Here is a 12,971-nt window from a genome sequence, read left to right as displayed (position 1 = left end):
TTCACAATATTTGTTCTTCCAATCCATGAGCATGGAACATTTTTCCATTTCTTTGTGTCTTCCTCAGTTTCTTTCATGAGTACTTTATAGTTTTCCGAGTACAGTTTCTTTGCCTCTTTGGTTAGGTTTATTCCTAGGTATCTTACGGTTTTGGGTGCAATTGTAAATGAGATCGACTCCTTTTTTTCTCTTCTGTCTTGCTGTTGGTGTACAGAAATGCAACTGATTTCTGTGCATTGATTTTTATATCCTGACACTTTATTGAATTCCTGTATGAGGTCTAGCAGTTTTGGAGTGGAGTCTTTCGGGTTTTCCACATAAAGTATCATATCATCTACAAAGAGTGAGAGTTTGACTTCTTTGCTGATTCGGATGCCTTTTATTTGTTTTTGTTGTCTGATTGCTGAGGCTAGGACTTCTAGTACTATGTTGAATAGCAGTGGTGATAGTGGACATCCCTGCCGTGTTCCTGACCTTAGGGGAAAAGCTCTCAGTTTATCCCCATTGACAATGATACTCGATGTGGGTTTTTCATAGATGGCTTTAATGATAGTGAGGTATGAACCTTCTTTGCCTACACTGTGAAGAGTTTTGATCAAGAAGAATGCTGTACTTTGTCAAATGCTTTTTCAGCGTCTGTTGTGAGTATCCTATGGTTCTTGTTCTTTCTTTTATTAATGTATTCTATCACATTGATTTGTGGATGTTGAACCAACCTTGCGGCCCAGGAATAAATCCCACTTGGTCATGGCGAATAATCCTTTTAATGTACTGTTGGATCCTATTGGCTAGTATTTTGGTGAGAATTTTGGCATCTGTGTCCATCAAGGATATTGGTCTGTAATTCTTTTTGATGGGGTTTTTGTCTGGTGTAGGGATCAAGGTAATGCCTCATAAAATGAGTTTGGAAGTTTTCCTTCCATTTCTGTTTTTTGGAACGGTTTCAGGAGAATAGATATTAATTCTTTAAACATTTGGTAGAGTGCCTCTGGGAAGCCATCTGGCCCTGGGCTCTTGTTTTTTGGGAGGTTTTTAAAGACTGTTTCAATCTCCTTACTGGTTATGGGTCTGTTCAGGTTTTCTATTTCTTCCTGGTTCAGTTCTGGTAGTTTATAGTCTCTAGGAATGCATCCATTTCTTCCAGATTGTCAAATTTGCTGGTGTATAGTTACTCATAATATGTTTTTATAATTGTTTGTATTTCTTTAGTGTTGGTTGTGATCTCTTCTCTTTCATTCATGATTTTATAATTTGGGTCCTTCCTCTTTTCTCTTCTTTTCTTTCTTTCTTTCTTTTTTTTTTTTTTTAAGATTTTATTTATTTATTTGACACAGAGAGAGAGAGAGATCACAAGGAGGCAGAGGGGCAGGCAGAGAGAGGAAGGGAAGCAGGCTCCCTGCCGAGCAGAGAGCCTGATGTGGGGCTTGATCCCAGGACCCTGGGATCATGACCTGAGCCGAAGGCAGAGGCTTTAACCCACTGAGCCACCCAGGTGTCCCTTCTCTTTTCTTTTTGGTAAGTCTGGCCAGGGGTTTATCAATCTTATTAATCCTTTCAGAGAACCAGCTCCTAGTTTCCTTGATCTTTTCTACTGTTCTTTTGGTTTTTATTTCATTGCTTTCTGCTCTGATCTTTATTATTTCTCTTCTCCTGCTTGGTTTAGGCTTTCATTGCTATTCTTTCTCTAACTCCTTTAGGTTTGGGGTTAGGTTGTTTACTTAAGACCTTTCTTGTTTCTTGAAAAAGGATTGTATTGGTATATACTTTCCTCTCAGGACTGCCTTTACTGGGTCCCAAAGATTTTGAACAGTTGTGTTTTCATTTTCATTTGTTTCCATGAATTTTTAAAATTTTCAATATCCTGGTGGACCATTCATTCCTTAGCAGAATGCTCTTCAGCCTGCATGTATTAAGTTCTTTCCAAATTTCCTCTTGTGATTGAGTTCTAGCTTCAGAGCGTTGTGGTCTGAAAATATGCAGGGAATGATCCCAGTCTTTTGGTACCGGTTGAGATCTGATTTGTGACCCAGGATGTAATCTATTCTGGAGAATGTTCCATGTACATTAGAGAAGAATGTGTATTCTGTTTTGGTATGGAATGTTCTAAATATATCTGTGATGTCCATCTGGTCCAGTGTGTCATTTAAAGCCTTTATTTCCTTGTTGATCTTTTGCTAGATGATCTGTCCATTTCAGTAAGGGGGATGTTAAAATCCGCTAGTATTATTGTATTACTGTTGATGTGTTTCTTTGATTTTGTTATTAATTGGTTTATATAATTGGCTGCTCCCATGTTAGGGACATAGATATTTAAAATGGTTAGATCTTTTTGTTGGGCGGACCCTTTAAGTATGATATAGTGTCCTTCCTCATCTCTTACTATAGTTTTTGGCTTAAAATCTAATTTATCTAATATAAGGATTGCCACCCCAGCTTTCTTTTGATGTCCATTAGCATGGTAAATTGTTTTCCACCCCCTCACTTTAAATCTGCAGGTGTCTTTGGGTCTAAAATGAGTTTCTTGTAGACAGCATATTGATGGCTCTGGTTGTTGTTGTTGGTTTTTGTTTTGTTTTGTTTGTTTGTTTTTTTCCATTCTGATACCTTGTGTCTTTTGGTTGGGGCATTTAGCCCTTTTACATTCAGGGTAACTATTGAAAGATATGAATTTAGTGCCATTGTATTGCCTGTAAGATGATTGTTACTGTATATCATCTCTGTTCCTTTCTGGTCTGTTACTTTTAGGCTCTCTCTTTGCTTAGAGGACCCCTTTCAGTATTTCCAGTAGGGCTAGTTTGGTGTTTGCAAATTCTTTTAGTTTTTGTTTGTCCTGGATGCTTTTTCTCTCTCCTATTTTCAGTGACAGCCTAGCTGGATATAGTATTCTTGGCTGCATAGGTTTCTAGTTTAGTGCTCTGAATATATCATGCCAGTCCTTTCTGGCCTACCAGGTCTCAGTGGATAAGTCTGCTGTCAGTCTAATATTTCTACCATTGTATGTTACAGTCCTTTTGTCCTGAGCTGCTTTCAGGATTTTCTCTTTGTCACTGAGACTTGTAAGTTTTACTATTTGATGACAGATTGTGGACCTATTTTTATTGATTTTGAGGGGGCTTTCTCTGTGCTTCCTGGATTTTGATGCTTTTTTCCTTTGGCAGATTAGGGAAATTCTCTGCTATAATTTGCTCCAGTATACCTTCTGCCCCCCTCTCCCTTTCTTCTTCTTCTGGGATCCCGATTATTCTAATACTGTTTCGTCTTATGGTATCACTTATCTTTTGAATTCTCCCCTCGTGGTCCATTAGTTGTTTGTCTCTCTTTTGCTCAGCTTCTTTGTTCTCCATCATTTGGTCTTCTATATCACTAATTCTCTCTTCTGCCTCATTTATCTTAGCAGTAAGAGGCTCCATTTTTTATTGCACCTCATTAATAGCTTTTTAAAATTTCAACTCAGTTAGATTTCAGTTCTTTTCTTTCTCCACAAAGGGATTTTATTTCTTCAGAAAGGGATTCTCTAATATCTTCTGTGCCTTTTTTGAGCCCAGCTAGCACCTTGATAATCGTCATTCTAAACTCTAGTTCTGACGTATTACTAATGTCCGTATTGATTAGGTCCCTAGCTGTTGGTACTGCCTCTTATTCTTTCTTTTGTGGTGAGTTTTTCTGCCTTGTCATTTTATCCAGGTAAGAATAGATGAATGAGAGAACAAAATACTAAAAGGTAAGCAACGACCCCAGAAAAATATACACTAACCAAATCAGAAGAGACCCAAGACTGGGGGGAGAAGGGAGGGGGTAAAAAAGAAAAAAAAAAAAAACTATAATTATATATATATAATTAGACTGGTGAATAGAACAAAGCCACATGCTTGATTTTGGATGTATTTTGGTCTGTTAGAAGAAACTACCTCCCAAAATTTTAGAGAAAAACCTGTATATGTTCATATATATATATATGTGTGTGTGTATATATATACATATATATATATATGTGTGTGTATACACACACACAAAAATAAGGGTAAACATGATGAAGGGATGGAATATGACTGTAAAGATGAAAATTTAAAAAGATTCTAAAAAAGGAATTGATAAGGTAAGATGTTGGTTGAAAAAAGAGAAAAGAAAAGGAAACAGTGTGATCAGGCTGGAGACTAGAACAAAGCCATGTGCTAGATTTAGGGTATATTTTGATCTATTAGAAGAAATTGTATCCCAAAATTTAAAGAAAAAAAAAAAACACCTTTTATATTTATATGTATATTAAAAATAAGGTTAAAGGGGCACCTGGGTGGCTCAGTGGGTTAAAGCCTCTGCCTTCAGCTTGGGTCATGATCCCAGGGTCATGAGATCGAGCCCCACATCAGGCTCTCTGCTCAGCTGGGAGCCTGCTTCCCCTCTCTCTCTGCCTGCCTCTCTGCCTACTTGTGATTTCTGTGTCAAATAAATAAATAAAATCTTAAAAAAAGGTTAAATACAATTACGGTATAAAATATGACTATAATAATGAGAATTTAAAAATATTTTTAAAAGGTATTTATAAGATAAAATAGTTTAAGATATGTTAAAATAGGAAAGTGGAAAGATTTTTAAAAATAGAATAAGAAAAAAATTTTTTTTTTAATTGAACTTTGAAAGACTAAAGGATCATGGGGAAAAAGCCATGAATTCTATGTGTTGCTTTCCCGTAGCGCTGGAGTTTTGCAGTTCTCATTGATCTTGGTCTTGATGGATTTTTTTTTTTTTTTTTTTAAGATTTTATTTATTTGACAGAGAGTCACAAGTAGGCAGAGAGGCAGGTGGGGCAGGGGAAGCAGGCTCCCCGCTGAGCATAGAGCCCAATGTAGGGCTCTATCCAAGGACCCTGAGATCATAACCTGAGCCAAAGGCAGAGGCTTAACCCACTGAGCCACCCAAGGTGCCCCTTGGCTGGATGTTCTTGCTGATCTTCTGGGGGAGGGCCCTGTTGCAGTGATTCTCCAATGTCTTTGCCCAAGGCGGAGTTGTACCACCTTTGCCAGGAGCCAGGCTATGTAATCTGCTCGTGTTCGCTCTCAGGAGCATTTGTTCCCTGAACGCTTTCTGTAGAGCTTTGGAGGTAGGGAATGAAAATGGCGGCCTCCCAGTCTCTGCCCGGAGTTGCCTAGAACTCTGGGCCCCACTCCTCAGTGCGCCCTCAGAGAAAAGGGGTCAGTCACTCCCCTTTCCCTGATCTCCCACCATGCTCCATGCTCACTTGGCCTGTGACCGAGCGTTTCTATCTCTGGCGCCCAGCCCTGTTTGGAGTCTCCAAATCCAGCAGATTCCTGCTGCACGCTTCTGCATCACTCCTCCCAGAGGAGGAAGAAGGGAGTCTCCCTGGATCTGCCATTTGTGGGGTCCCTGCTTGAAGAGCAGTGGCCCAACTATGCCTTGGGTCATGGTTTAAGGTAACCCTGAGCTGAGAGCTCACTCCTTGGCTCCATCTCTGCATCTGGCTTCCCCTCTCCTATACTTGGCAGCTCTGCCAAAGTCAGACACCCTTGGTTGTTCTGTGACCCCGTGGGTCCTGAAACCACACTGTCCCCGTGAGGGCTCCACCCCCTGCTTAGCCTCTGGAGTGACATCCCTCAGCGCAGCAGACTTCTAAAAGTTCTGATTTTGTGCTGCGCTGCTCCACCGCTTGCCAGGAGCCAGCCCCTCCCCCCGCGGTCTATCATCTCATCACTTCGGATTCACTTTTCCGCACGTCGTACCTTCTGGAAAGTGGTTGATTTTCTTTTCCTACAATTGCTGTTCTTCTCTTCTATCTCTTATTGAGTTTGTAGGTGTTCAGAATGGTTTGTTAACTATCTAGCTGAACTCCTGGGACCTGATGATCTTTCGGTCTCTTACTCCTCCGCCATCTTGCTCCTCCTCCGTGCAGTGGATTTCTTGCTATAGGTCTTAGGCTGAAAACTTGGAAAGCCACTGAGTTGGATGATGTTGGTCGGTAGGATGAGGGGAAGTGAGAGCCCGGCATTACCCTAGTCACATGCACTGTGGAGGAGGAGCCACAACTCCAGGTACCTCTTCCTCCCCGAGTTCCTCAGTGGCTGGGGGAGGGGTCAGCAGAGCCCAGTAACAGCTGAGAAAGCCAGTTTCCCAGGAATTATTGCGTCTGGGGAACCTCCCAGGCCACATCTCTTTGTACATATGACCTGTTCCCTGACTCACGTGGAAGTTCCCCAGCCTGCAGAGGGGCTGGGCTCCCTGTGCACCTGTGACCCTTGGCAGCCAGTGCGGATGGGGAAAGGCCTGGGGCTCTGCCATCCCTCCCCCTCTTTCTGGCAGGAACACACACCTTGGACTGTCAGTTTAGGGCTTCTGATTCTCCTCCTGTCTTCAAGCTCTAACTGCTGGGGCAGCTGGCTTCCCTTGGTTTGCCTTCTTGCTCCCTCTACATCTTCCTCCACTCAAAAGTCTTTGGTAGGGGTGCCTGGGTGACTCAGTGGGTTAAAGCCTCTGCCTTCCGCTCAGGTCATGATCTCAGGGTCCTGGGATCAAGGCCCGCATCGGGCTCTCTGCTCAGCAGGGAGCCTGCTTCCCTCTCTCTCTGCCTGCCTCTCTGCCTACTTGTGATCTCTGTCTGTCAGATAAATAAATAAAATCTTAAAAAAAAAAAAAAGTCTTTGGTAGCTCCCTGTTAAATAGCCTTTCTGTGGTTCATTTCTTCAGACAGCAGGTATGTGCGGAGTGCCTGCTGCGGGCTCAGGGGAATAGCAAGGGACAAAACAGAGCAGAATCTCTGTCTCCGTGTGACTTACAGTTTAGTGGCAGTGGGGCTGGGGACAAAATAATAACGGAGGCGTTAACTGTCCTGTGGTGATCCGTGCTTTGGGGAAAACCAGAGCAGGGAAGGGAATTGTAGGAAGGTGTTGCAATTTTGGGTAGGTTAGACAGGGTAGGTCTTAGTGATGAGGTGAGGTGTTAACAAAAACCTGGAAGAGGTGAGGGAAGGAGCCGTGAGGCTCTGGGGGTAGAGTGGTGACCAAGGCCCAAGGTGGGGGGAGAGAAAGGAAGGGGGCCCGTGGGGGATGAGGTCTGAGAGGTGAAGGGGCGGTGGCAGCAGTGGGTAGGCCATAAAGACTCCAGCGTCTGTCCTGAGTGGGACGGGAGGCCCTTGAAGGCAGAGGCTTGGCGAGCTCTGATGGGGTTTTCAGAGCGATCACTGGTGCTGGCTGCGGGGTTGGGTGAAGATCGTAAGGTTGCAAGTGGGGCAGGGAGATCATTTAGGGCGTTGCTGTCAGGCACCCCTGTAGGCAGGCAGCGGAGCTGGCTGGACTGGGGAGGCTGCAGTGGGGTGGCCGGACCCCAGACCTACCTTCAGGGTGGGCCTGACAGGCGTTGCTAGCGTGTGGTGAGGGGAGCGGAGGCTCGGGGATGAGGCTGGCATTGGGGCTGAGCATTCGGAGTTGGGAATGTGGATCTGGAATGCATGAAAGGATTTCAGGTCCTACAGCTCAGGCGGAGGGCTTAGATGACCTCGAATCCCACCTATGGTGAAGTATTGCACCCTTTTAAATATTGAATAACTCAGATGTTAAGTAGATAAAACAAAAATGGTGTTCTAACCCAGAACTAGGGCCCTGGGCTGCTGGGCTTCTGAAGGTATCCGCGTAACCAGCCCCTCCCTTTGGGACTGTGAGGAGTCAGCCCCTCGGAATGACTTCCCCTCTGCTGGGGAGACATGCAGCCTTCTCCCCTCCAGGTGCTTGATGTGTTGCCAGTCCCCTGGGATCCCTCCTACCGTCTGGTGTCATGGCTTATTCAAATCCTTCTCTCCTTCAGGGTCCAGCCCAGATGCCCCCTCCTCCTTCCCAGCAGAAGGCTCTTCCCATCCCTTGGAGCTCCCCAACTGCTGGCTGTTACCTGAAGTCAGATAGCCTGGCTGGCCTCGCTTTGAAGCCTAGTGCATCGTTTGCGTGCTGTGTGGCTCTGGCTAGCATGTGCACGGCATCCCCGAGTTCTAGTACCCCCTTAGAAACTGGGGACAGTTGGGCCACCTTGCAGGGTTGGTGTGTTGAATACATTAAAGTCTGTGAAGAAGGTCATTTTGTGTCACACACACCAAACAGAATCCTCTCGTGGGGGTTGGGCTTGAAGTCTGCTTGAAAGTCAAATACCAGAGACCGAGCCCCCTGGAAAGTCTTGGGACTGCCTCCTCTTCCTGCTGGACGCCAGACTCTCCTTACTGGTTCCCCGTGGCCCCCGCTTAGTGCTCGAGTGCTTGCTTCCCAGCTGTGGGCCAGCCAGCCTCCATCCCCCTGCCTGACAGTGACCTCTTTTCTGTGAGTGGTCAAAAAAAACCTTAAAGGTGGTCATTTATTCTTTCCCGTGGGTATAGCCGACAGGTGCTGCCTTGGTGGTTTCACCTTCTTGTTTGGTTCTGGCCACTGGGGGATAGAATGGGCTGTCTCTTGTTGATTCCAGGAAGGCTGTAGAAAGAAGGTCAGTTTCTGTTTGTCTCAGGCTCCTCCCTCTCAGAGCAGGCCTGTGGCAGCAGAGACACCCAGGGGTGTTGGCGGGATGGCTGACTGACGTTTCAGGCCTCTTACTCTCCCTTGCAGATTGAGTCCGAGGATCGTGCGGCTGGCTCCCCCCTAGTATGGCCAATGAAGAGGATGACCCAGTCGTACAGGAGGTAACTGCTGTTCCCCGCGCTCTGCCGGGGCTACCAGGGAGCAGTGCCCGGGTCCAGCGCTGCAGGAAGCGGGGCTGAGGCTCTTCCATCCGTCCTTGCGCTGGCCGGGCATCAGCTGGCATCCTAGGGACCCTTAACGCAGGCTGTTCCCTCTGCCTGGAACCCTCTTCCTCCAGATTACTGCCTAGCTGAGCCCTTTGCTTCCTCTCATTCTCTGATCCAGCATTTCCTTGTCAAAGAGGATTCCCTGGGGGGTGCCTGGGTGGCTCAGTGGGTTGAGCCTCTGCCTTCGACTCAGGTCATGATCTCGGGGTCCTGGGATCGAGCCCCACATCGGGCTCTCTCCTTAGCGGGTAGCCTGCTTCCCCCCCTCTCTCTATGCCTGCCTCTCTACCTACTTGTGATCTCTGTCTGTCAAATAAATAAACAAAATCTTAAAAAAAAAAAAAGAGGATTCCCTGACACCACCCCTGCCCCCCAACCCGCCTCATGAACACCCTCCCTGGCCCCCCCGAGCCCTCCCTTGGCTACACCCTGTGCTTGGTCACAGCACTCCCCATCCCCTAGACATAATCTCCTTCCCCTAGAATGTAAGCTTCATGAGGGAGGGATTTTGTTCTTTGACCACTGTGTCCACAAAGCCAAGTTCAGTGCCTGCCACTCACTAGATACCCAGTGATGATTTGTTGAATGAATGAATGGGTTCAACAACTCCCCCTTCTTCCTGGGCCTGCCCAGAAGTCATTCAGCAGTTGTTCACTGGATCCACTGTGTGCTGGGGGCTATGACAACCGTGAGCAAGGCAGTGTCCCGCCCTCGGGAAACTTAGGATCTGACAAAGAAGGAGACCCAAGATGCAGATGGTGGGGAGGTAGGTTCCAGAGTCAGCCCAGATCCAGACACATCCTAGAGCCTCTGGGCCTTTGCACATGCTGCTCCCTCCACCTAGAATGCCCTTCACACAGGCTTCGCCTGCGCTGATGCCCTTCACTCCTCCTTAAGGCCTGGTGGTGGGAGAGAACATGGTTCACACGAAGAGCCAGGAAGCAGGGAGGCACACTGCTGCACGGTGGGGCAGGGGTGGTTAGTACCGAGAAGAAAGAGTTGGACCGGATCATTCTCAGATGGGCTTACAGACCACCTTGAGGTGGGTGACAGGTCAGTCCAGGGGAGGTGGTAGAGGGCACGGGGAGGAAGTGCAGCAAGTGCGTAAGCTCTCCTCTGCCCCGGCCTCATCAGAAAAGCATTTGCTCTGGCTCTAGGATGCATCGTGATCTGAGCAGCCCCGGCGGAAAGCCCATTTTTATTGGGTGGCAGCGGACCTAGCAGGGGGCCAGGAACTCTAGCTGTAGAGAGGGAGGCTGGAGCCTCAGTTTCCTCTGTTTCTAGTGGTGGCTGAGCCTCCTCCCCCACACTGCCTCTAGGAGCCATGAGCCTTAACATCCAGGAAGCAGGGGCAGGGCCGCTCAGGCCACGCACCTGTCTCCTGTTTAAATCTTCTTCCCTTTTTCCCAGATCGATGTGTACTTGGCCAAAAGTCTGGCAGAGAAGCTCTATCTGTTTCAGGTAATGGTGAGACCAGAGGGTGAAGGGGCCTCCTAGGCGTGGGGGTGGGGAGTGGGGGGTACCGGGAAACCTCAGCCTCGCTTAGGGTTCTGGGCACCAGAGTGTGGAATGGGTGGCGGGGGTGGGGGGTGTTCTTTTGGCTTCTGTGGGCCGGCAGGTCAGTAGTCTCTGATACCAAAGATGGGGAAACCAAGGCCGCCGTGAGGCAGAACAGTGTCGTGATTCAGGCTCTGGGGAGCGGCAGGCGCGTTGAGGCCCAGTGCCATCGTGACTTAGCTGTGAGTCCCGGGCAAGGTCCTTAAGCTCTCTGTGTCTGTTTGCTCATTTGCAAAATGGTGGCAGGTACACTACCCACGCTCAGGTGTCACTGCGCAGCTTGGATGAATCCGTGCAGCGTGCTCAGAGCACAGCCCAGCCCAGAGCTCAGCTCTAGTCTGTTTTAGGACAGTTTTGTCCCGCGTCCCTCATTCCTGCCTGCGTCCCGAGGCAGCTGTTAACCTTCCTCTCACGCTGTGACGGGCCTGTCCTGGACGTTTCATGTACACGGAATTGTGGCATAGGTGGCTTCTCTTACTTAGTGGCATGGTCTCAAGGCTCACTCGTGTTCTAGCACGTGTCGGTACCGCACTCCTTTTTGTGGACCATGAGTTTACCCGCACACTGGTGGCCGGCTGGGTCGGTTCTGTCTGGGGCTGTTACGCGAACAGCGCTGCGGTGAGCATCTCACACAAGTTTCTGTGTGGACATGTGGTGGTGTTTCTTTTGGGCATGTCCCTAGGAGTGGAATTGCTAGATCCAAAGGAAACGTTGTTTCTTGTTTAAAGGAACAGGCAGACTGTTTGCATTTCCGACAAGAAGGTTATGGTTTGAAGTGTTTTGGCTCCATGTTGCGTATGAGAAGGTGAGGCACAGGGGGCCAGCCGCTGCACACGCCGCCCAGGACGGGACAGCAATGGGGGTGCTCAAAATGTGAGCTGGGAAGAGAGGCCCGGCTGCCCCTGCCCCTGCCCCAGGGTCTCCCTTTGCAGGCTCTGGGGCTGGGAGCCTGTCCTTCAGGCCTTCCGAACTGGAATCCTTGACTGCCTGCAAGTGGCGGGGAGCTGGCGGTGGTGACGGTGATCCCATGTGTGTTCGCGATGGGCCAGACCCTGTGGCAGTGTCCGCTCTTTGCCTCATTACCTGCCCCCAGCAGCCTGGTGAGGTGAGGACGCTCACGCTGGCGGTGGTGAGGAGCTGGCCCAGGTCCATACATTGCAAGAGGCAGAGTTGGGACCAGAACCCAGGCCTGATTCCAGGACCTTGCCCTTTACCACCCCTCATCCCAGCCTGAGATCAGGAGGTAGCAGAGCTGCAAGGGCTCAGGCCAGACCAGTGGGGCTCTAGACTGTTCCTCCTACCGCTGCCGTAAGCTTGGCCCAGGAAGCAAGGAGGAGTTGCTGTCTGAGCAAGCAAAAGAAGTCACCTTTGCCTTGGGCTGGAACGTAGCAGAGCCAAAGGGCCCCCACACAGAGGGTTCACTGTATGCGCTGCCACGCCTCCAGCAGGCTCCTTCCAGAGTGTGTTGGGGTACGGGCACCGCTGGGCACAGCTTCTCGAGGGCGGGTCCACACCGTGACTCATCCGTCCACTAGTGTCCGTCCGGTGCCAGAGAAAGGGAAGGTGCCTCTGTGAGGACGGTTGTGGGAAGATTTCCTCAGCATGTTCAGAACGAACAAGTGACTTCAGAGCAGTATATTTTATAAGTGTGACATAAAAACGGCTTCTGGCATGGTGACATTGGGGCCCAGATGGGGCTGAGTGGGTCAGTGGCAGCTTTTTGTTACGGATAAGTGTACAGGGTGGCAGAGAGAGAATGGGCTAACGTTTTCATAGCCCCGTCCTCCACCTGCAGCACAGCACTGCTCAGGTCTTCCGTCTGTGCTGCCGGTGGTCTCATGTCCCTCGCCCCTGGCGGGATGTCCCCTGCCTAATCACTCCTGCCTGCCTGGCAGCTCTCTGTGGTTTACCAGAGAGGGGCCTGTTTGGGTTCCTGATGCTCAGGGCTGTTCTTTGGAGGTCAGAGGCCTTCGAAAATTGCCTTTTGGAAGGAAGCTGGATTGAGCCGATATGAAGGGGACACGGGTGGAGACCAAGAGGTCTCTCCTTGGTGTTGATCCTTGGCTAGAGCCTGGGAGCCCAGCTCTGGGCTGGGCCGGCCTGGGCAGGGTGGACTGACAGCTCCTTTCCCCTCCCCAGTATCCTGTGCGTCCAGCGTCGATGACCTACGATGACATTCCACACCTTTCAGCCAAGATCAAGCCCAAGCAGCAGAAGGTGGGGCTGCCCTCTGACGGAGGTGGAGGAGGGGAGGGTGACACAGGTGGGGGCTGATGCAAGTGAGGGGGGGAGACAGGCCCTTTGGGGACTAGAAGCCCAGAGAAAGAGCATTTGGAGGGTTGGGAGGAGAACCAGTCACTTAAGCGTGGAAAGCTGAGGAAGGAAAGTTCCCAGAAAGAAAGCGGGTAGGCAGCTCCAGAGAGGCCAGGGGAGAATACGGCTTGGTATGAGTTAGAGATTGGGAATGGGGGGCTCATGTTCACAGGGGTAAGGCAGGGGCTGCCATGTAGCAGCTCTGATAAGCTCAAAGTGCCTCGAAGGGATGGGGTGACGGGCTGGGAGCTCTGGACACGTGTCTTGTCCAGGGTGGCTGCAGCGCCAGCCCCCCATTGCCACCTGCACTGACTTTTCAAGAGAAGTTGGAAAT

The 12,971-nt window shown here is 49.1% G+C and overlaps 1 protein-coding gene across 4 annotated transcripts in view; it reads left to right on the top strand.

The window, feature by feature from the left end:
* POLR3E (RNA polymerase III subunit E) overlaps positions 1-12,971 on the top strand; it is a 38,156-nt gene that overhangs the window by 4,745 nt on the left and 20,440 nt on the right. For 2 of the 4 annotated variants that reach the window (XM_032843959.1, XM_032843956.1), the window contains exons 2-4: positions 8,589-8,662; positions 10,178-10,228; positions 12,464-12,541. In XM_032843959.1, the coding sequence (XP_032699850.1) occupies positions 8,627-8,662; positions 10,178-10,228; positions 12,464-12,541 (165 nt within the window). In that variant the 5' untranslated portion in view covers positions 8,589-8,626. Of the gene's footprint in view, positions 1-6,025; positions 6,045-8,568; positions 8,663-10,177; positions 10,229-12,463; positions 12,542-12,971 lie in introns of those variants that run through there. The other 2 variants (XM_032843957.1, XM_032843958.1) reach the window with 2 other exon arrangements.

The sequence above is a fragment of the Lontra canadensis genome, unplaced genomic scaffold (assembly GCF_010015895.1).
Source record: "Lontra canadensis isolate GAN:19392208 unplaced genomic scaffold, GSC_riverotter_1.0 scaffold146, whole genome shotgun sequence".
In the NCBI taxonomy this organism is placed as follows: Eukaryota; Metazoa; Chordata; class Mammalia; order Carnivora; family Mustelidae; genus Lontra; species Lontra canadensis.
This window is presented reverse-complemented; position numbering and strand designations above follow the sequence as displayed.